The sequence below is a fragment of the Panonychus citri genome, unplaced genomic scaffold (assembly GCF_014898815.1).
Source record: "Panonychus citri isolate SS breed McGregor unplaced genomic scaffold, ASM1489881v1 Contig00104, whole genome shotgun sequence".
NCBI lineage: Eukaryota > Metazoa > Arthropoda > Arachnida > Trombidiformes > Tetranychidae > Panonychus > Panonychus citri.
Genome location: NW_026515509.1, coordinates 605,356 through 628,613, shown reverse-complemented (window position 1 = coordinate 628,613; position 23,258 = coordinate 605,356). Strand labels below are relative to the sequence as shown.

General features: G+C 29.5%; 2 protein-coding genes across 2 annotated transcripts; both read right to left on the bottom strand.

The window, feature by feature from the left end:
• Nucleotides 1–9,917: 9,917 nt before the first annotated feature.
• On the bottom strand, nucleotides 9,918–21,462 carry LOC128388906 (homeobox protein SIX6-like). Its single transcript, XM_053348374.1, has 3 exons — nucleotides 19,615–21,462; nucleotides 11,125–11,534; nucleotides 9,918–10,958 (listed from the first exon to the last, which is right to left on the bottom strand). The coding sequence occupies exons 1-3, from the start codon at nucleotides 20,184–20,186 to the stop codon at nucleotides 10,810–10,812; spliced, it is 1,131 nt and encodes a 376-aa protein (XP_053204349.1). The 5' UTR covers nucleotides 20,187–21,462; the 3' UTR covers nucleotides 9,918–10,809.
• Nucleotides 21,463–21,818: 356 nt separating this feature from the next.
• Nucleotides 21,819–23,234, bottom strand: LOC128388908 (tetratricopeptide repeat protein 4-like). The gene is made up of 2 exons (XM_053348376.1): nucleotides 23,085–23,234; nucleotides 21,819–22,978 (listed from the first exon to the last, which is right to left on the bottom strand). The coding sequence occupies exon 2, from the start codon at nucleotides 22,970–22,972 to the stop codon at nucleotides 21,896–21,898; it is 1,077 nt and encodes a 358-aa protein (XP_053204351.1). The 5' UTR covers nucleotides 22,973–22,978; nucleotides 23,085–23,234; the 3' UTR covers nucleotides 21,819–21,895.
• Nucleotides 23,235–23,258: the final 24 nt, after the last annotated feature.

The following is a 23,258-nucleotide window of genomic DNA, read 5'->3' as shown; positions in this document are numbered from 1 at the left end:
TTGTTGTTGATAATGATAATGATAAGATGATGAGATAAGATGGATAATAGAACTTTTCTTTTTACCTGTTAGTTTGTACCTCGGTTGATTACTGAGGTTTCCAAGGGTTTTTAATAGATTAACCATCGAGTGGATTAACGTGACAATCTGTGTGTTTACACCTTGGTGATTAAGGATAATAGAGAAAAGGATTAATGGTTTTATTTTTGATTCTTTCACACTTATCCAAAGGTGAGATGTTTTTATTTATAAGGTGATAATGTTTTCTTTTAGCTTCTTGCTTGACCATAAGTGCTCATGATGGTCAGTCAATTTGAAAAGGTACCATTAGGATTAGGATTAGGATATCCTTACTTTTTATTTTCTTTATTCAGTTCAATGGATTAACCATTTTATTAGGAAATTGTTGTGGTCAGGAAATCATCTTAATCTCTTTTTGTTAATCCAATGGATTTAATACTAAATTGATTTATTGTTTTTTTCTTCTTCATATTGATTTTCAATTCTGAGATTTTTGTTTTTCTCTCTATTGTAACAATCTCGCAGGTAATTAACAATCAACATGAAATTAATCATCATTGCAATTTTACCTGTTAATTGTTACTATCAAGTTGATGATGTTAACAACAATCAACCTATTATATTGTATTTGAGTTGACAATCAATTCTTAATGATAATAACTTTCAATTCAGTTACTTTATGATTTTCCCTATTCAATTGTCACTTTTATTTTCATCATCAATTGATTGTGAACAATTTAAAACTTTTTTTTTTTGCTTCCAGAATGAAAAATAAAATTAGTTGATCATCAAGGTGTATTATCAAATTTATATGATAACAATTAGAAACCATAATTATCTTAACCAATTGAATTGAAAGTTAACACATGAGAATCTTTTAAATCATCAATATCATCAAAATCAATTGTTAACAATTTTCCTCCTTTTATAATCAACTGATTAAACTAAATTGTTACCAGTAGATTTGATTCAATATGATAATGATCTTTAATTGCTACTCAATACATTTGAATAAATCTCATTGGGATAATTACAATCTGGTGTTAAAATTAATTGCTAGGAAAAGTTTAATTGTTAGAACTTTTTTTCTTACAAAATCGAAACAAAGTTTTAATCTACTTTTTGATTTTGTTTACTATTATCAACTGATTAACATTGTGATTACATTTTACTGTGAAAAAAATATCACAATGATAATTATCTGACACTATCAATTAACTAATTGTTGGGTTACAATTAAGATCAACACTGATAATGTAACATTGAAAATTACAATCAATTATAAAAGGTTTGGATTATTATTATTTTCCCTTACTACCAATGAATTAAATTGTCCACAATTAATATTATCATCATGTAATATAATTGAAACTTTTTCGTCATTAATTGTAACAATTTGTGATACATTTGTATTATTATGATTACCATGTTGATGAGGATGATGATGTCCAAACTTTTCAGCCCTCAGGGTATGAAAGTTTGTTAAGCTCATCAGCATAATTGATAAAAATGGTGAAAAGTTTTACCAACTCAGATCATTATGATTGTGATTACGATTTAGTTGTCGATGATTATCTTGATTGTTGAGGGAAAAATTCACAAGATAATCAACTAATCATCTTAACTAATCAAATTATTATTATTTTCACTGATTACAATTGAATAACTTTTACTGTTGACACATTTTGTAGTCAATATGATAATCAATTGTGGATTTTTTTTCTCTCATGAAAAATTTTGATTCTGATTAATTGTATTTGGTTCACATGGAAAAATAAATTGAGGTAAAAAAAAGTATCCAGGTAATCGTTGGTCAAGGTGTAAAGATTTCTAATGAAAAGGTGAAGAGTTGAATTTGTTTATGTAAATAGTAATTACGATTAGTTAATTATCATGATTATATGGGAATTAACTGGAAGATTGACAAATAAAGGATAAATTAGTTTTCATCAACTATTTTTTGCTTCATCAAGTTGTTTCAATTGATTGACTGCCAAGAGAGTGACTGAGAGAGTAAGATGATAATGACGATGGTGAGAAATAGTGAGAAACTTTCTCATTCAATCAGTATATCTTATTATCATCTTACTATGATTATCATGATGAATTTTTTTCCTCTTCAAAAAAATCGTCATCTTTACATGATAACCATCACGTCCCAATCCATTGCCAGTATCAGAATTTTTTTCTCAGACTCTCTCTCTCTCTCTCTCTCTCTCTCTCTCTCTGAACTTGAATCGGTGATCAATTGAATTGAAATCTCAACTCTGAGAGTTAAAAACAATAGATGATGCGTTAGATATATTAACAAATCTATCATCTCAATCGCAGTTGATATTGAGCAAAGAAAACAGGTAAACATTTATCATCATTTTCATCATCATCATTGTTATTTTATTTGGTTTAGTATCGATCATTAAACCTCAATCATGATGATGAAGGAAAATAATAGGAAAGGGAAAAAAAGATTCTGAACAAGATGAATTTTCATTTAAAAAGGTAAACTTAAGTTCATATTAGTGAATAACAAGACTAAAGGGGAGATGATGTTAAGTTGATAATATTCAAGGTAAGTTAAGAACAAAGGAAGATAAAATGATGATGAAGAAGAAGAAGAAGAAGAAGAAGAAGAAGAAGAAGATGATGATGATGATGATGATGAAAATGAACTGAGAAATCATATTGAATGTGAGTTAATAGTGTGTGGGTTACAGTAAACATTTTAGTTTCCTTGGATTGTAATTGAACTGAACAACAAAGTTATTGTTATATTATCAGTCTATTGATTGTAAGTGTACTTGGAGTTGAAGTTATCGTTCAGGTATTAAGGTAAAAACCATCAGGTAACATATAATATACACACACACTCACTCACAGATAATATATATCTTTTTTCACCGTCATCCCTATCATTATCATTATCATCATTCTCATCTTCATCTTCATCATTTCCCATTAGTAACAACAAGATGAGGATGATGATGAGGGTGGTAGATGATATTAGTTATTTTTTTTCCTTCTTGTTGTTACTCAATTGTAGGTGAGTATCATTTGATTATCATGGTCAGTAATAATGTTCAACAATAAATGGATGATGCTCACTTATTTACTAATGATGATGGACTACTGATGATGTTTTTCAAGGTAATAAAGTGGAAAAGATGATGAAGATGAAGGTGAGAGCAATTTTTCCTCTCTCTCTCTCTTTTTTTCAAAGGAAATGAGCTTTAAGTGGTCACGGTAACTTCAAATTTAGGGTAAATCTATTGAATCTGTTGTTGATAATGAAGATGAAGATGAGAACGAGGATGAGGATGAGGATGATCTTTCAGGTTGAATATTATTTGGTTGGATCAATGATCAATCAGTAAAATGATTTTGATTCCAGTTGACTAAATATCATCAGCGAATATGTAACAAGAGAAAGAAAAGTTTATTTTTTCATCTTTTTTTTCAGATATTCTGTTAATCTTACTGCTAATTATTATTTACTAATCATTGGTTAACGATCAAGTTTTTCTTTTGGGAGAGTTGATTGAGAGGTTAAATTGTCACAATTAACTTGAATACACACTCTCACAATATTGAATATATTGTATTATTGTAATATTGTAAGATTTGGTCAGAAGAAGAAGAAAAAAAAATCATATCTTTTTACCCGGCGGGTAAATTACTGGACTCAGGGAGCTTTATCTTTATGTGTGTGACCACTTAATTAGCTTGAAATTTTACCAGGTTGACAATTGATTAGATAAGTTGATGATCCAAGATTAAGATTAACTGATTAGATTATAAACTAAACAACTGTTTAGTGATGATGATGATGATGATATGTTATTTGTTATTATTTATTTTCTCTCTCTCTCTCTCTCTCTCTCTCTCTCTCTCTCTCTCTGATTTACCTGTTAGATTAACTTTTGAAAACTTTTTGATTGTTAATCACGGATGATTTAAGGATAATGAGAGCACGTAAACAACTGCAATTAAATGACAATCAGTGGAGTAACATGATATTCACTTTGTACTGTTCATCACCTTTTACCTTTAATCAACTGCAATTTATCAATTTAGCATATACACTGGATTAGCAATTAGTTAATTGTGACATTATCAATTTTTCATTTTCGATAGAAACTTATATATAATTTAAACTCGCTACTATTTATCAATCAAATATTTTCTCAACTAATTGGACAGTTGAAAGAATAATAATAAAGACAACAAGATGAGGACAATTAATTGATTAACATCGAGTTGAAAAGGAAAAGGTCAAAAAGTTTTCATTCCATTAGAACTTTTTTTTTCTTTCGTTGCTCTTTTTAACCTTCAATCGCAATTGATTGAATATTAATATATAAGATGAAAATTTTTTTTCTCCTTGAAATTGATATTTTTTTGCTTCTTCTTCCAAGTATCTTCATCATTATTTACTGATGATGTTATTTGAATAGTGATGATGATAATGATGAGCAATACAAGTATTTTCTGTATCTTTATTTTATCATCATCATCATCTCTTCATATGATGCTAAGTAAACACAAATTTCAAGTTTCTCAATCAAATTAAGAGTCAAATACATGTAATAGTAAATGCAAATAGACTCGAATGGTTAAAAAAAGACTTGAGAGAGAGAGAGAGAGAGAGAGAGAGAGAGAGAGAGAGAGAGAGAGAGAGAGATGAATTTATTTTCCTCATCATCATCATGATAATACAAGGGATAAGTTTTTAATTTTGTAAATTGTTCATCATCATCAATATCTTTTCATAGTCAACACTTTGCTTTTTCTGTATATTCATCATCATCATGTTGCATCCTCATCATTTATCATTGACTAACTTTTTTTCATCTTCTTGCTCTTCTTCATATAATAATATTATTTACTTGAGTCAATTCAATGATTTAATTCAATTTCTCAACATTGATTACAATACAGTCAATCAAATTTAATTTTGCATCTAATACAATTTGTTTACTTTACAAGGTAGTCTCTCCTTTTGTTTGATCATCATCATCATCATCCTCATCACTTGGAATAGGAGATGATGATGATGATAAGTGAAGGCTCCACTTTTAACTAATAGTTATCATCATCTTAATCATCATCATCATTAATACAAACACACACTAGTTTTCAAGATCAAATAACAAGCATTTGAAAAATAACATAACAATATTATTAAAGTGAAAATGATTTTCACATAAAGTATTTGTATTAATAATAATAATGAACAACATGAAATGCAATGTAATTAATTTAATTGCAATAATCATTATCACAATTAACGTTAATGTGTTCAAATACAATCAGGTACATGTAGACATACACAAATTGATGATATATGATGATGATGATTCTGATTGATTATCAAGGTTAAAATCATATTGAATCAACTATTTGAAATTGAAAGTAAATTTCAATCATCATCATCATTGAGAATCATCAACAACAACAAAAAAAGTTAAGAAAACAATTGATTGTTATTGATTAATAGGTTAGATTATTAATCATGTTCGAGGATTGATTAAGTTTAATTGTAAGAAATCAATCAATAAAATGAAAAGATTGACTGGTAATTGTTGTTGGTTTTGTCTCACTTTCCATTAATCTTATAATCTCATACCTTTAATTGTCTTGGTGCTAATTAATAATTCAGATAATTGTACACTAATTGACTTAGAGTAACAATAGAGAAAAAGTTTCTCTCTCTTAAAAACTACAAATTGATTTTACACTTGGATAAACTTTTCCTCTTTATCTAATCCTAATCCAATCTTATAATCCTTCAAGTAAATCAAAGGATTGTAATAGTTATTGTTAAGAAGGAAAAAAAAAGTGTTACCAATATAATTTGTTAATTAACGGTCCAGTCTAATTGTATTTAAAAAGGAGGAGAGGATTAAGATGTCAATGTCTACAATAAACAACTACTGTACTGATAAGTGTTGGTCAGTTTTATTTAGACTGGACAAATGGTACCAGGCAGTAAATGTGTATTGATAAATATAAATAAAAATCCAGGTAAGCAATCAGGTAACGTTGATGGGTAAGTATCAGGAAACCCAGGGCCAGAAAAAGGGGAATCAGGTAAATGATGATCGAGATGATAAGCAAAACTTTCAAAGAAAGAGAGAGAGAGAGAGAGAGAGAGAGAGAGAGAGAGAGAGAGAGAGAGATGAAGATGAAATCCTTTCAAGGATAGAAGGTCATAATTGGTCAAATTATCTTTTGTTGTTGAAACTCAAACATAATTTTCTTAACTTGATTGAATTAGTTTTTTTTTTCTTTTCAAGAGAAAAAAGGTAAGTAAGATGAAGATGATGATGATGATGATGATGATGGAAAAAGAGATAGACAAATATAGACAGTAAAGAAAGAGAGTCACGGATGAATGATCATCTTGGTCTTTTTTTCTCTTCATCATCATCATCTTCTTCATCTTCACACTTTGAAACTAACCACTTGAAAGTTTTTGATCGCTTTTGACTGGACCTTGTATTTGAAAATTATTGTTACTTTTTTTACAGGTAACACAAGATGATGATTAGGATGGAGAGTGAGAGATGAAGATGCCCTTCATTATGATAATATGCTAAGATAAGTATCAAGAGTAAATTGAGATTATTGAAAACCAATCAAATCACATAAGCATCTGTTAAAAGTGTTGATCAAATTTGGATTAATGTGATTAAGTAAAACTTCATCTCATCAATTCAGAGCTTTTCAGCTATTCTTACCGATTTTTTTTCTTCGATTTTCTCAGTAAATATATAAGTCTTTTGGTTCGAGACTTGAAAGATCAAGGTCATTGGTGGATCAACGTGTTTGAATGTCATAATAAATGACCTCAATGTAACCTTATCTTAAAGAGTAGAAACTTTTCCTGTATAAATTAAACTGGAACTATTACAAACCAATAAAATCATTCTCGAAATCTAAAGGTTATTACTGAATTTTTCAGGATAAAAATGAAACACGTACTTCACGCTCATTCATGTTCCGATATGTGTCGATGAGAAGTTCAAGACATTGAATCATGGGGCTGCGATTTTCACTATTATGGAAATCAACATCATGAATATGCAGAGTTGTCAACAATCAAAGTTGATTAATTGATTTTGTTTGATGCTTTTATTTAAAAGTTTACTTCTTTACTACTTCTTGGCTCTCAAATGACCTCAATGCCCTTGATCTTTCAATCTATGACAATTGATTATCTCTCAAACTCATTACTGCCCAAATTTCACCTCATGGAAAATTATAGTTAAGCTGAATACCCCTGTAGATTACCACGGAAATTGATAGCAAAATTTTCACCAATTGAAAGTGAAATAATTATTTAAATTTTCATCTCATTGTTAACCTAAATAATTAACCTTGACATTACCAATTAAAGGCTTAATCATAATTAATAATAATCTTTTCATCATCAATTTAAACATTATGATCACATAAATGTAACATTATTTTATCATCGATGATGATGTCGATTGATATTGAACAATAATCATCTTCATGTGATCATTATTATTATAGATTGCGATGATTAGTATCAATTAAAGATCAGGTGACTAGTTAAGCCCTATAAAAAGTTAATTTAACTACCTGATGATGATGATGACGTGCTGATAATTTGCATGTAATTAGCACGAAACACGAGATAATAATAAAGATGATCAAGAAAAAAAAAGTTTCATTGCAAAAAAAAATGATATTGAATATTTAACACAAAGGAAAACTGATTAATTGTAAAACTGTCCAACTGATAAGTTAACAATTAAAACTCATCATTATCATCATTAGTTAATCATCTTTGCTTTATATTGAAAAAGTCTTCTTCTCATCAAACATCATTATTATTGTAACAATCAAGAGGAAAACGTTAATGACTGATTACCAAAGTGATTAGTAAGTTAAACAAAAATTACCAGATGATTAACATGAATTGTCAATTCATCAGCAAATTTAGATAATGATTGACCATCAATGATGATTAACAAATGATGATCATCTTCATCATAATCATCGTCATAATCAACCGGATGCTTTCAAATTTCTGGTTATCACGATAACTTTTTTTACCTTTTACTCAGGTAATCTCATTCATCCATCACAATGAACATAATTAGTAACGAAAGTAATTACATATATAAGATAAATAAAGCCGATGACATGAGTTAATTATTATCATCTTAATTATCCTTTACATGAGATTAAGATTTCACTCAATCAAATCTGAGAATTAATTGTTCCAATCCATTGGAATTTAAAATCATGAAAGTGGAACTTGAGAAAAAAAAAGTTTCAAGTTCCATGTTAATTCATGAGATGATTTTCGTAACACAGGTAAACCTTTTTCATTAATTGTCAATTAATGAGCAAACAATTAAAAAGCTTTACCTGTAGAAAGAGATTATTGATTAAAGTTTGATTATTACTTTTTTTTTTCCTTCCATCATCAAGTAATCAACTTTTTTTTTCTTCTCATTTTGATTGATAATTTACTGATTGTAATACCCAAAAAAGGTATGAGATTTAATTGATTAATCACCTTCAGTTTTTGTCTATGCTCACCTACCATTAATGTCAATTCAATTGTTACAACTCATTGTTATTATCATTTTAACTCAACTATTATTAAATCAACAATAATAATCAAACAATTTCACAGCATGAGATATCTCATCATCTTAATCACCATCATCATCAATGTTTCATATTCAATGGAATACAAGATGAGAATTAGATATTCATCAATTGTCGAGAAAAATTTCAATTCTTTTCAATTCGAATTCATTTTGATTATATTTTTTTCTCTTCTTCTCGTCTCTTACCTGTAAGAGATTTTTAATTGTTGTTGTTGGTTTGGTGATTGTTTTCCATTGATTCTCATTGATTGTTGTTGATGATGAGCGAAAGAAAATAGATAAATAACAAACTAGATCATCAACTGAACCATGAACATGATGAACACTTTTTGAAAGTGAACTTTATAAATTCTCATTCTAAATCAATTGTGATTCTGGTTCCTTGTTGTTCATCTTGTTTATTGTTCATTATCATCATCATGAGTGTTAACAATTGATCATCATTTAATACTAACTGAGTATTTGGTTCATGGCTTTTTTTTCAAATCAGCTTAATTATTCATCATCATCACCATTATTATCATTATTATTGTTATTATCATTGATTGTTGTTGTTGATGATGATGATGATGTTTTGTTGGTGGTGATGTTCAATTGTCTAAATTGTAGCATAATAAATGCAATTTCATATTATGAGACTTAATCATTATCTTTAACAATTAACATGATTTTTTTATGTCCCAATCATAATCATGTTGATTGGTATACGCGTGCCAAGGTAAATAAATTATTACACTAATCATGATCATCTTGTGTCACTGATTAACTTGAAGATTATTTGATTTGATTAAATTGTTTGGGTAACTTTTTAAGTTGAAAATGTTGCAACCACTTGATTTATGTGTGTTAACCTAATCTTCATACACCAGTCCCACCCTCGCGCCATTATTATTGTGTAATAATGATGAATATCCTTGAATGATGATGATGATGACAAAGAGAAAGTGAAGAAGAAGAAGAAGAAGAAGAAAGGAAGGTAGAAAGAGAGAGAGAGAGAGAGAGAAGATATTCTTTTATAGGTTTGGATAATCATCATTCTGGTTACTGCGCATCAGAACTTTTTTTTCACTTGATTATATTCATGATTCTGCCTCGAATTGGATTCTGAGTAATATTTGGTCGATAAGTGTCACACATTCAGTGATGAATCAACTTTTTCGATATTTCAAATTCTCAAAATGATGAAATAAAATTGAACAGATAGAAAAATGGAAAAGATGAGAGAGAAAAAATAAAAAAGAAGAAATAAAGTTTTGTTCGATTTTGTTGTTTTTTTTTGTTTAGAACTTTTTTCTTTATATTGTATTTATAATTTGATGATGAAGATGAGATTTTCTTTTTACAGAGAGAAAAGAAAGATGAATTTTCGTTTTCTTCTCTCTTTCAGACAGTAACAATATTTATATAGACAGCGAAGATGAAGATGATAGAGAAGCGAGAGAGAGAGAGTAAGAGAGAGAGAGCAAAGAGTTATGAATATGAAGATAAAAAGATGAGTACGAAAAAGAATGTGAAGAAAATAAAGGAGAAAGATGATGAGGATGAAGAAGATGATGAACATGATTGTTAGAGAGAGAGAGAGAGAGAGAGAGAGAGAGAGATGAAGGAGAAAGTTCTAAAAGTGGGTCAGATGATATTCCAATTATCTTCCAATGTTGTATCATCTTTAAAGGAGATGATAAATTATCAGCTGATTTCACTTTGACTTTGTTTTGATTTAACTTCCAGAATTTGTTTACAAAAGGTTTCCCCTTTTCTTTGCTTTAAAGTTTACCGGACAATCAATTGATTATTAGTTAATTGTAACATCATCATCAATGGATAATGAGAAGATATTATTAAATTATTTGCTTTCTTTTTTTGTTCCAATTCTTGATTATCTCAATCACCAATAAACCAAATAAACAAACAAAACAAAATTAAGTTATAATTGGATCTCAATTAAATTGCCATGATTTGTGCTTTTGCAGTAGTGAGAGTGTGTGTGTGAGAGAGAGAGAGAGATGACCATGATTTGTTTATCATGATTTGTCCACTTAATTGTTTACCTCAGGGATACATGAGAAGTTAATTGTTACAGAAAGAGAGATAATCTATTGATTGATTAGCGTGTTAATTGTTATATATTATTAATATTTCATCAATGTTTATTATCCACAATCTTTGATCCGGTCAACTGATTATTGACCACAATGGCTACAGAGGCTTTTAAATTTTTCTCCAAATTTATTAGTGATTGATTAAAAGTTAACGGCGGTGATGCTGGTTTATCATCAATATCAATAGGATCTGGAAGATGATGAGGTGAATAAAATAAAAAGGGGAAACAGGAAATAGGAAATAGGAAATGATTATTATTATGGTGATAAGTTTGCTACTCAATTTATTGGATGAAACAAAAATGAGAGAGAGAGAGAGAGAGAGAGAGAGAAATGATGATTTGAATTCAACTTACCATCATCATCTATGTCGATATCTGCAAGATCATCATCTGAATCTCCATCACCTAAACTACCTAGGGAACCATCTTCATCTGATGTTAGATCTAAGGGTTCTCTTTTACAGCCACTTACACCATCGCCCCTTGATCCATTTATCGGGCCATGACCCTCTGAATTTGGTGATGATGATGATCGTATACCGGTTAATGATTCAACGCTGAATCTATGTAAAGATGAGGTATCATTGGTTCCTACTGAGGAAGGACTAATAACTGTATTACCGGAAAGGGAGGATCGATGATGGGAATGAGAATCACGATCACGATGATGATGATGATGATGATCTCTATCACGATCTTTATGGACTGATGAATGGTGTCCATGCATATTCAATTTCTGTTGGTGCATTTGTTGTTGTATTAATCTGAGAGAAAAATAATAAAAAAAAAGGTCGATTAAAGTTACCGTTACTTTTGATGTTCCTTAATATCATTTGAATTCATCTAATCATAATCATCATTTGATTTCTTTATTGTAAACTCTTAAACATCTCTAATCATTTTCTCAATTTCTGGTAAATTACTCAATTTGTGTTATTCCTTATTAAATATTAGACACTTTACAATTTTGTCACAATTGATGAGATGTCAAGGATGAGGATGATGTTGATAATGGCTTGAAAAGGAGCTGAAATAAGTTGCAAAAAGATGAAGATAATAATGATGATGATGATGATTGAGGATGTTCAAAGAAGAGAGAGAGAGAAAAGAAATGAAAACAAAAAATAACAGAGAGAGAGAGAGAGAGAGAGAGAGAGAGAGAGAGAGAGAGAGAGAAGAAAAATAAAAGAAAGAGATTAACTTGATTTCTATTGAAAAAAAGTAACATGAATAAGAAACCAACTAAATCGGATTAACAACATTGACTTCAGAAAAAAATGTAATTTGATAAACAAACTGATTCTTAATCCGGGATAAATATGAACCAGAACACTGCATTAACATCATCATCATACTTTTTACATCCTTATCTTCATCTTAATTTTCATCCTTTATCCGTTGATGATTATTATCATCATGTTGTCATTAGTATATTAAGTAGCTAAACAATAGAGAGAAACAAGTTCACCAAACAATAGAGATTGAAATTAGACTCAATTAGATTATAAGAGAAAGATGAATAAGAAGAAGAAGAGAAGAAGAAAAAAAATCAATGAGAGATCTAAATTTGACCAGAGGTAATACTAATTGTCGAGAGAGTGGACAAAACAAAGGTTTATCAATCTTCCACCTCTGACCACTCCACCCATACGTAAATTTGATGAATGTATTTAAATATTGACCATTGGGCTGATAAGTGTGTCCATTTGTAATATTTAACTAAAGTTGTAACATAACCTTTTGAAAAAATAATTAACGACTATTTCATTTACCACCCACTTTCAATCATATGTATCCCCAAGTGTCTAGTTATTGACACATTTAATAACAGTTATTAAAAGGTAGGTCAACCTTTTTATTATCATCAATGATAATCATTGATGATAATACAATCTAATATAAAGTACACACACTTTAAGCTTGACTTGATCAGCACAATACAGTTTCAAGGAGATGCTCTTTACCATAGAGAGGAGGGTAAAAGGAGGCTGGTTGGTGTTCATCACCATCATCATCATCATCTTGTCATCTGATGATGATGATGACAATGTTTCCATTGAAAAAAAAGCATAGTAAACATTGAGGAAGAGGGAAAAGTTTTTCTTCACTTCTATTTACATAAACTTTTCAGTTCACTTTTTTTTTCTTGCATTTCAGTTGAAACTATATTAAATTACGATGATGAGGATGAGGATGAGGATGATGAAGAGAAAAAGGGAAAGAAGACAAGGAAAAGGAATAACAATAACAAGGGGGAAATTTTTTATCGACAGTGAAGATGAGAGTCAAATAGACAGAGAAAGAGAGAGAGAGAGAGAGAGAGAGAGAGAGAGAGAGAGAGACAATATAAGGTTGGGCTGAAGTGATGGGAGGATGAAGGAGGAGTGATGATGATGATACTTTTTTAACTGAAGAGGATGATGATGATGATGATGGGAAGGAAGTGAATAATATTATTGTTGAAGATGATGATGAATTGAAAATGATGAAAAGAAAGAGAAAATAGAAAGAGAATTAGATTTCCAATGAGCATAATTGTCTTTCTCATTGTCAACACATTTACACTCTTAATAAATCATCAATTATCATCATCATCATCTCTTAATTGTCCAGTTAATTGTGATTGATATTAAATTTGCTATCAGTGTAAAAATGATGATGATCAAATTGTTTAATTGTAGTGTTCAAAGTAATCATATTATCAATACAATAAAACAACATACAGAAAACATTGATTGTTGTTATCACCAATAAATCATAAGCAACAATTAATATTTGATTGTTGTTATTGGAAAAGTATTAGTAACATTATTTAAATCACGTTGTAATCTGTTGGATAATTTAAATCTAATTGACTAACTATTGACAATTTACTTCTGTTTAAAGGGATTTACATAAATATTACCAATGAGATTAATGATTCTTAATGATATCAATTATAATTTTATCATCTTGATAATCATCATCATCTTAAATTGAGCATTTGGTTTGCTTGATTTAACCTTGCGTGAGGCATTTGCTTAAATTATTTACAATTAACCCAAAGACAAATAATATTAATGATAATTGTAATACAACCTTGATGATAACTATTAAGGCGTATCAATCAAATTGATTATGATTACAATGAATTATCATCAATGATTTGTGTTGACAGGCAACCAACCATTCATCAATTGCTCACCATTATCATCATTGTTGTTTTCATCTTTTACCTTATCATCATCATCATCATCATCATCGTCATTAATTATTCTGGTAATTATTATATTGATGAGGAGGGAGGTGAAGGTGGTGATGATTGTGGTGAGTTTAAGATGATGAAGATAATATTATTTGATCAAGGAAAAGGTTTGACATTAGGATGAGAAACTTGAGCTTCCGTTGAATTAGGATGATGAGATGATGATGATGATAAGCTAGGCGTGGATCCCACCTTTAATCATCTTCATCATCAAGATCATCATTAAGATTTTCAATTGCTACTAATTAACGATGCAGATGGTTTATTTTTCCTTATGATTAAAATGTAATCATTGTTAATTGTTTCAGGTTTTATTATAATTGTTACCATCATTATTATCATTAAACATCATCTTGCTTGTTAATTGCTACTGTAATCATCATAATCATTGATCATTTGTCCAGTAAATTTAGGAAACCATAACAATTACATGACAGTTTAGTAAATAAACTAATGATTTATTATGTTACTTTTATGGTCACTGTTAAGTTTAACAATCAATTGACCGATGGTCACACACTTTCACGTGTCATAATAATTGATACAGATGATTAACTTTACTAAATTGTGGTTTATAATTAAGTTGAATGTGCGAAAAGGTAAATCAAAGGTATGATCAATTAATCAATATTTTCGTTAAAAAAATTCACTTTCAATTGTTAACATTTTAAAAAACTTTCTCATTGATCAAAATTAATGTAACATTTGAAATATAACCTCAGGCTAAATGAATATAATATCAATTGGCATCATCATCATCTTATTAAGATTTAGTTTCTCTGATTTAGATATGAAATAATTAAGGATAATGATGATAGAAGATGGGAAAAAAACTCTCAAATCAACTAATCAACTTGATTTAGTGGGGGACAAAGGGTAACAATTGATTATTGTAATACCATAATCAAAGACTTGCAGTGTTATTTTAATAAAGATGATGAGTTATGAATGATGGAGAGGAAAAGATTTACATAATTTGTTATCAATTCCCTGAGGGGGTTTGGTAAAAGAGAGGTAGAGAAAAATGTTATCTCCAAAGACAGAGGAAGACAAATTGATAGAAAGAGGCAAATATTATCATCTTTTATCATCATCATCATTTCAATTGCTTCCATAACCATATTATCATCTCAATTTCCTCCTTTCATCATCTCATTACAAGCTTATTAAAGACTTACCTTTTTTTCATTTAGATTTTTTATCATTCATTGTTATTCTCTCTCTCTCTCTCTCTCTCTCTCTCTCTCTCTCTCTCTTATTTTGATCATCATTTTACTCCTTCACCTTCAAGCTTTTCATCATCATCTCTGTATATTCATCCATCCTCGACACATAAGGATTAAATACCCTGGGGGAGATTGGAATTGACGATAAAAATGATAATGAAGATGAAGATGAAGGTAGAGAGATATTTTCACTTTTCCTTTAGGATAACATCAAATTTACCTTAAAGATTCAATTAATTTGACTTAATCCACTAGATAATAACGATCAACAGGATGATGATGATGATGATGATGATGATATATCTTTGATTTAATCTTAAAACTAACCATCATCAACTCATCATCGTGATCATTGACAAAGGTAAATTATAACAATATAACTTGCATCTTATTGTTCATAAATATAATATAAATTGTCCTCTTATCATCTTCATCGTTCCGGTATGTGTTTCTTTGACAAAAAATTTGTCTAACCCCAGGGAGCAACATCTTAAACCCCATAGATCAAAATAATACACCAGGAGGGTATTCATCAGTATAATATAATATTAACACAAGTCACACAGGTAAAAATATCCCACCATAAACAACAAAACCCACTCTTCAGGTCAATTCATCTCAATAGTACTGGACACCCCTGTGTGTATGTTTATCTTGTGTGGGGTATTCATCATATCCACCACATCATCATCATAATCATCAACCTTAAATATATTATAACAATTAGATTGAACAAAAAAAAAACAACATCATCTTGAAAATGTTTTAAATTGTCAACCTAATTGTTGACAATAATAGGAAACCCAAAATAATTGAAAACTTTTCTGATTGTTATCTTATCTCATTGATTATTATCATCTAAAATACTCACACAGTTACAATTCATTCATATAAATATATTAATACAACAATTAAATTGTTAATCTAAATGAAGAAAAATATTGAAAAAAAAATCTGATCAACTTGAAAAGTTTACATTGTAAACGAATGCGTATCAATGATAATCAATATGTTTACTTGGAATACAATTAGATTTAATTGTTTACATATTATATGATATTAATTTTGTCTCTCTCTCTCTCTCTCTCTCTCTCTCTCTATCTCTCTAAATTGTTACCTCACTTATAAGATATAATATTTAATAATTAACTTAATAGTTTGAAGGGGAAAATGAAAGGCTAACAATTTAATTGGTAACAATCAAATAAACTGGTATATGGATACATCTCGTGTCTCATATTATTATCATCATTATTATTCAATGTTAATTAACTTAATCATGATAATAATGATTAAGAAAAAAAAACCTTGATAATGTTATTAAATTATATTAATACAATTATTAGATTAGTTGTTTACATTTTGTTGTTTTTAAATTGTTTGATTGTTAATATTATTAGTACAATTAGATTTGATTGTGATTTTTAAGGACAAGGATATCTCACCTTATTAACACAATTAAAGTTTTCTTTTTACTTAAATTATCAATTGTTACCTTTAAATATATTGTATATTAACACAAATTGTCATTGTCATTAATTGTTGATTGTTAACTAATAATAATAAATGATGATGGTGATGATTTAGTAACAACAATCAACTTAATCCTAACTTTTATCATAATATTAGGGTGATTTGATTGTTATCACCAATTGGTTGATGACGATTTAAACATTTAATTGTCATGTTAAAATATGATTAGTATAATCATTTAATTGTAGGTGTTAATATGAATGATTAACTACTGTATTTGTGTGTGTGTGTGTGTGTTTATTTGTTGATTGTGACTTAATTGTTGAACCTTGAAATTTTCTTATATTTGTTTAAATTAGATTTGATTCAATCCTACAATTGATTAATTTTCATGATCAATATGATGATCATCAATTGTTTAAACAATTGAATTAATAATCAGTCAATCAATCAAAACTAGGAATAATATTATAAATCAGTGATTTATGATTAAATCATCATAATGATTAGAAGCAAAAAAAAGTTATGATTAATAATCAAGATGGTTTGATTGTTGATAATCAAAATGTCAACAATCAATTGAAACATTTTCATCTTGAAAACTAAACTTTTTATCTGAAATTTTGATCCAAAAACAATTAATTTAACAAAATAGCAAATAATCATTAGAATTGGAAACAATCAAGATAATTTAGTTCTGATCTTTGTCGCAATTTAACCTTAATTGTTAAGACACAGTATCAATTGTGTTGATCAATTTCAACAGTTAAGAAGCAAAGATAACCTTAAATGATATCGAATATGTTTCAATTAGTTCTAAACTGATCTGAACGAATTAAACTTTTCATGTTCATCAAATTGTTGTTTCTTTTTTTCCTGTTATTACTCTGATGACAATTGAGGTTGCAATTGAAAATCTATCAACAATCATGATCACCAACAATCAACAAATCATAAAGCAGAAAAAAGTTTTTTTTTTCCTTTTTTCGAAAACTTTTTTTTTCTAAATCAAGTTATTATCTTTTAGTTAGATTGATGTTTCAATCTTTGTCATCAAGTTAATCATCATCATCATCATAATAACAATCATCATATTGTAACATAAAGGTAATGAGATGAGTCCATTATTAGATATGTATTTTTTTGTTGTGGTCAGTTTGAAAAGAAAGCCTGATAATGACGGTGATGATGAGGATGAAGATGGAGATGAAGATGGAGATGAAGATGTTTGTTGGAAGAGGCAGAAAAAAGTGATTACCAACGAAAAAGCAAAAAAAAAGAGAAGCCAATTCATAAGAATTAAATTAACAGAATTATGAGAATATATTAGTTATTGATTGTTATTGGATAGTCATGAAAATACTGACCAGTCCAAGTTGTTTTTTCCTCTACCTTTTGTAATACATACATTTAGTTGAAGGAAAGAGCAATCAAAAGACGATTCATCACGCATCGACACTTTACTTGGTCAAGATTAACAACAATCACTGACCACTAACAAACCAACATCACAAAACTATTAACTACCAAACTACTGAATTATCTGATTGATTGTTGGTAATAATCATCATGATAGTTTTTTTTTTATCCCAAGGCACCAGCAAATCTACCTGATATTATTATTATCTTCATCTTCATCTCCATCATCATCATCATCTACCTGCTACTGTTACTTTTGCTTTTTTTTAAACTTCATACAATCCATTTACCTTTTTGCATCTTATTTAATATCATCTTCATTGTTGCAAATTTCAATCATCTTCATCATCATCCTGCTATTGTTGCTCATTTTCATTGATGATAATGATAATTGTTATCCATTGATCAATGTTCAAACCTTTGCTCATTATTAATCATATTGATTTGATTTCCAATGTTAATCTAACCTAAAGGTTGTAACATCAATCGTTGAGAAATGATAACTTAATCAACGAGAGAGATTTTTTTTTCTCAAACTGTGAAAGATTCAAGATAATTTGTTAATCTTAGATGATGATGATGATGATGATGATGAGGGATAATTAGGTTTCGGTGTTTAAATGAATGAATGATGAGCCTAAACAAGTATCCGACTTGCGTGTGTGTTGATCAAGTGAGAGATGGAGAGAAAAATGTCTATGGAAGAAAATTACAAGGGAAGAAGAGGAAGAAGAAAAGAAAATGAGCTTTTTTATTGTTCCATTAAGAGAATCTCATATAAAAACTGATATTCTTTTTTCTTATTCTTATGTTTAACATTTAATTCTGATTCTAACTTCATCTTATTTCACCTAATAATAAGTTCTGTACCTGTGATGATGATGTAATGTTTCCTTGAGTGGGTCATAAATGATTGAGGATATTGGTGATGATAATGATGACCATGATGATGATTGTGATGATATTTGTATCAATTGAATGGGAATATATATTATATGAGAAAGTTGCGAAAAAAAAAACACTTTCAATATCCTTCTCACTCAATCAATCACATTGAAAGTCTATCATTTTCAGAAAATGTATTATAATCATTTACCTTGTAAGATTTATCTTCCTTTACCTCATCATCTAATTTTCAATTGTAAAATTTAAATTGTCCATTGAAAATTAATTTGATTTGGTTGATAAAAAGTAAAACTTATCGTAAGAGAGAGAGAGACTCACATAGAATGAAGGAATTAAATTAAATTAGATTTAAATTAAATGACTACAAGAGAGATAGAAAGAGAGACTTGATCATGTTATGAATATCCTATTGAACTATTATTTATCTGTAATTAGATTTACAGTTAATCTATGAGAGGGAAGGAAAAAAAGTTCTGACGGATTTGGATTGTGTGAATGATGATGAACATTCAGGTTATATGAATTGAAATGGAATTGGAATTGAATTGAATTGGAAATTAGTTTCTGTTAACTTACTTGTTTTTAGCGGCTGCAGCTCGATCTCGTTGTCGTCGATTTTTGAACCAATTTCCGACCTGAGTCGGTGTTAATCCAGTTTGTGTGGCCAATTCTTTTTTCTTGGTTGGATTAGGATAAGGATCCTGTAAGTACCATTCACGGAGAAGTGACCTTGTCCTCTCCTTGAAACAATGGGTCTTCTGTTCACCGTCCCAAATGGTTCGAGGAAGTGGATACTTTTTCCTAACACGATATTTATCTACTGGACCTAATGGACGACCACGAAGTTTCTCCGCTTCAGCGTAATGAGCTTCGAGCCACATTGATTGTAACTTTGGATGGGAACCTCGAGAGAAACGATTATGTTCAAGTATATTGTACAATTCCCGGTAATTGCCGGTGCTAAAGGCGACCAAAGCTCGTGCTCTTAAAACTGCTTCGCTTTTTGCTAATTCAGCACAATTTGGATGAGCCACAGGAAGTGACCAGAGGAAACGGCTTAACCTTTCAATGTCAGCCGAATCCTCTAAATTTTGACAAACCGTAGCTACTTGAGCAACACTAAAGTTTAATGTTGGTAGTAGAAACATAGTTGTCAATATGTTTTCGTCGAGTTTGGACAATTTATCAATTGTGATTGATTTATAGAGAAACCTTGATGTACAATCAATAAAATGGTGAGAGAAACAAATTATTTCTGAAATAATATATATAAATTAAACACGAAAACGATATGATTTTACAAAAAAAATTAAAACCAAAAGTCAATCAAAATTGTTGTTCAAGTTGTTGTTTCACTGATTGCCAATCAAATTAAAACATTGATCACCAATTAGTTTTAATTGATCACTAAACATTCACTTACACTAAATAACACAATTCACAATAATTAAAAGGAGAGAAAAAAGTTACAAGTTCAACAATTAGCAAAATCTCAGGTATATAACTTTTGGATATATTAGATTGTTGTTGTTGGTGTAATAATATGAATGATGATGATATTGGGATGATGTTGATGCTGGGAAACAAAGCTATCGATATAAGCTTATAATGTTATATCTATTTTTTCATCCTTCATGATCACTCTCATCATCATTATCATTATCATCATCATTTTCATCATCATCCTCTCTCTTTCTCTCTATTTCTTTTTCTCTTCTTTATTTTCTCTTCTCTCTCATTAGGCCACTTCCTACTTTTCTCTTTCTTTTCTTTCTTTTCTTGTGTAGGATTTTCTAGTTACACTCCGCCTTCAATACTTATATATACATGATCATCTCTCTTTCTCTCTCACTCGCTCCTTCTCTTTCTTTCTCTCCTTCTCTTTCTCTCTCTCTCGAGCGTATTATTACTTGGTAAAGGTATGAGAAGGTGGAGTTTGTGGGAGTTGAATATGAGGAGATGAGGTGTTGCTATTGGTACAATATCTAGGGTATCAGGGTGACAGAATTCATTGAAACCTCGAATGATACTGAAACTGATAGTCCAGCCATCTATTGAATTAACGTTTACTATCGTAATCATTCAATGTTTTCTGGTTTAATCAACGAACAGGCCAAAGGGAGAGGGATGGGGAGATCACTAATCGAGATTATTTTCTATTCAACTTCGAATTTTCCTTCCAGTACCTATAATTTTATTTCTCTCTTTCTCTTGTATTTTCTGGTAAAAACGATTGTGTCTTCGAATTGTTTTGTCCACGAGTTACACGATTTGTCCATTTGCGTTCTTTTCATATATGAAACTTAAATGTAACCATTTTCTTTTTATATTCTTTTCCAATTGGAGAAATAAAATTCTAGTAAAAGGAATCAGGATGAATTTCAATGGGGTTTCAGGTTTTCTTTCTTCTTCTTTTTGGTCAATCGTTGGTCATTTTTTTCTGAACTTTTGTTTTAGTTTCGTTTTTGATTCGCTTTCAGATCGTTAGCTTTGTTCAGCCTTTGGTCAACTATATTTGATTTTTGATACAATCCATTGATTTAGAATTAGTTAGTTTGCTCCTGGTTTTATCTTTGATTGTTATGAAAGATGAAGTTTAGTAAATTGTTTCTATTTGAGATTAATTTTGTATTCGAAACGAAAAAGAAAATTAACAAGACACTAACTCCATCTATTGGTCGGAATAATGGAAATTGGGTTAGTTTGATCATACAACTTGTAGAATTGAGTTTCTCGTAATCAGTCCCAGTGTTAACCTGGTTTAGGGTTAAATTGTTAGATTATATTGAATAGTTATTTGATTATTAACAGTTTATGTTTACAGAGATAGAAAAAAGAATTCTTTTTTTTGAAGTTATTAACTTTGAAATGACTTATCATTGGAAACGACAATGAATGTTGGTATTGCTGAGATGATGATGAATTTAGGATCAGTTAGAATGGATTTTAATTTCCTGGTTAATTTGAAGGGGTAAATTTGACCTGATCGAGCATCTTGGAAGGCTACTTTTAGATTGTCCGGTCGATATTTTCTGTCAACATCCCAGTTTGGATGATCTTCATTGAGAGGGAACATAGCGGAAAAATGCTGATCAAATGAATCATTTTCATTGAAACTTTCAATGAAATCAGATTGTCCAAATTCGGGGTAAACAAATAGAACGGGCCAGATCAGTTCTCCTTGGTCATTTAGGTGAACATGATGACCTTCAGCTGCGGGATGAGAGGCGATGAAAAGTGACCCAGAGTAATTGATTTTCCTCTTTTCAACGGCTAATTTAATTTCTTCTTGTTGTAATTTAATTTTTCTCTCCTCAGCTTTTGCTTTTCTTTCATCTCTTTCAATTCGTTTCAATGATTCCAGAGCTTTTGTCTTGTACGAAGTTAATTCTGATGAGAATTTTGATTTACTACAAAAGTCAACACAAAATTGATACTTTTCTAGTTTCATCATACACTCAACAGCTCTAAGTGTTGCCTTCTTGTTGTCAGGATTTAATTTGATTGCTTGAAGAGCATCCAACATGGAGGAACGATAATTTTCCAGGTGAAAATTAGCTGAGGCTCGATTATTGAATAGAATTGAGTTCAATTGATTATCCTTGACTTTACACTCCAAAGCTTTTCTATAACAATCAACTGCCCATCGATACTTTTTAAGACGAAAATTTTCATTACCATCATCTTTATAGTTATTAGCCAATTCAATTAAATTGTCCGACTCTTCGTCATATTTAATTTGAGCAATTGCTTCAACTAAAGGAGGTAATTCACCTTCCGGTGCTTTGGTCATAAACAATGGATGCTCTTCCATTTGTTGTTCCCATTTATCCTCATCCCAACCATCCTTATATTGCCCTGAGGTTACATGATGAGCGATAATGTCAAATAAATCAGCTTCTTCATTTAATCCACTAATTTCTTTACCTTCCATCGTTACCTAATGAAAGAAAATCAAAAAAAAATAGAAAACCAAATGATTAGAGTTTAAACAATTTGAGCCAAAGAACAGTTGATGTAACAGATGAATCGAACTATAAACTTACCTGTAACCATGAAAATAGAAAAAGAATAAAATTTAAGATTAAAAATCAATTAGATTACTGGAAAATAGTTACAATTAAATTAACTTTCTGGAGAAAGATTTGTTTACAATCAAAAGAAAAACGTTTTTGCTATTCATCGATTTTTTGCTCGATGAATAGACATTTGAGTCTATT

Bases quoted from the DNA above. Each gene is read 5' to 3' on its own strand.
- LOC128388906 (XM_053348374.1), bottom strand. From the start codon at position 20,186: ATGTTTCTACTACCAACATTAAACTTTAGTGTTGCTCAAGTAGCTACG. The intron at 11,535-19,614 runs GTAAGTTAACAG...TTTTTCTCTCAG, and splicing joins GCTGCAGCCGCTAAAAACAA to ATTAATACAACAACAAATGC. The intron at 10,959-11,124 runs GTAAGTTGAATT...ATCATCTTCCAG, and splicing joins TATCGACATAGATGATGATG to ATCCTATTGATATTGATGAT.
- LOC128388908 (XM_053348376.1), bottom strand. From the start codon at position 22,972: ATGGAAGGTAAAGAAATTAGTGGATTAAATGAAGAAGCTGATTTATTT.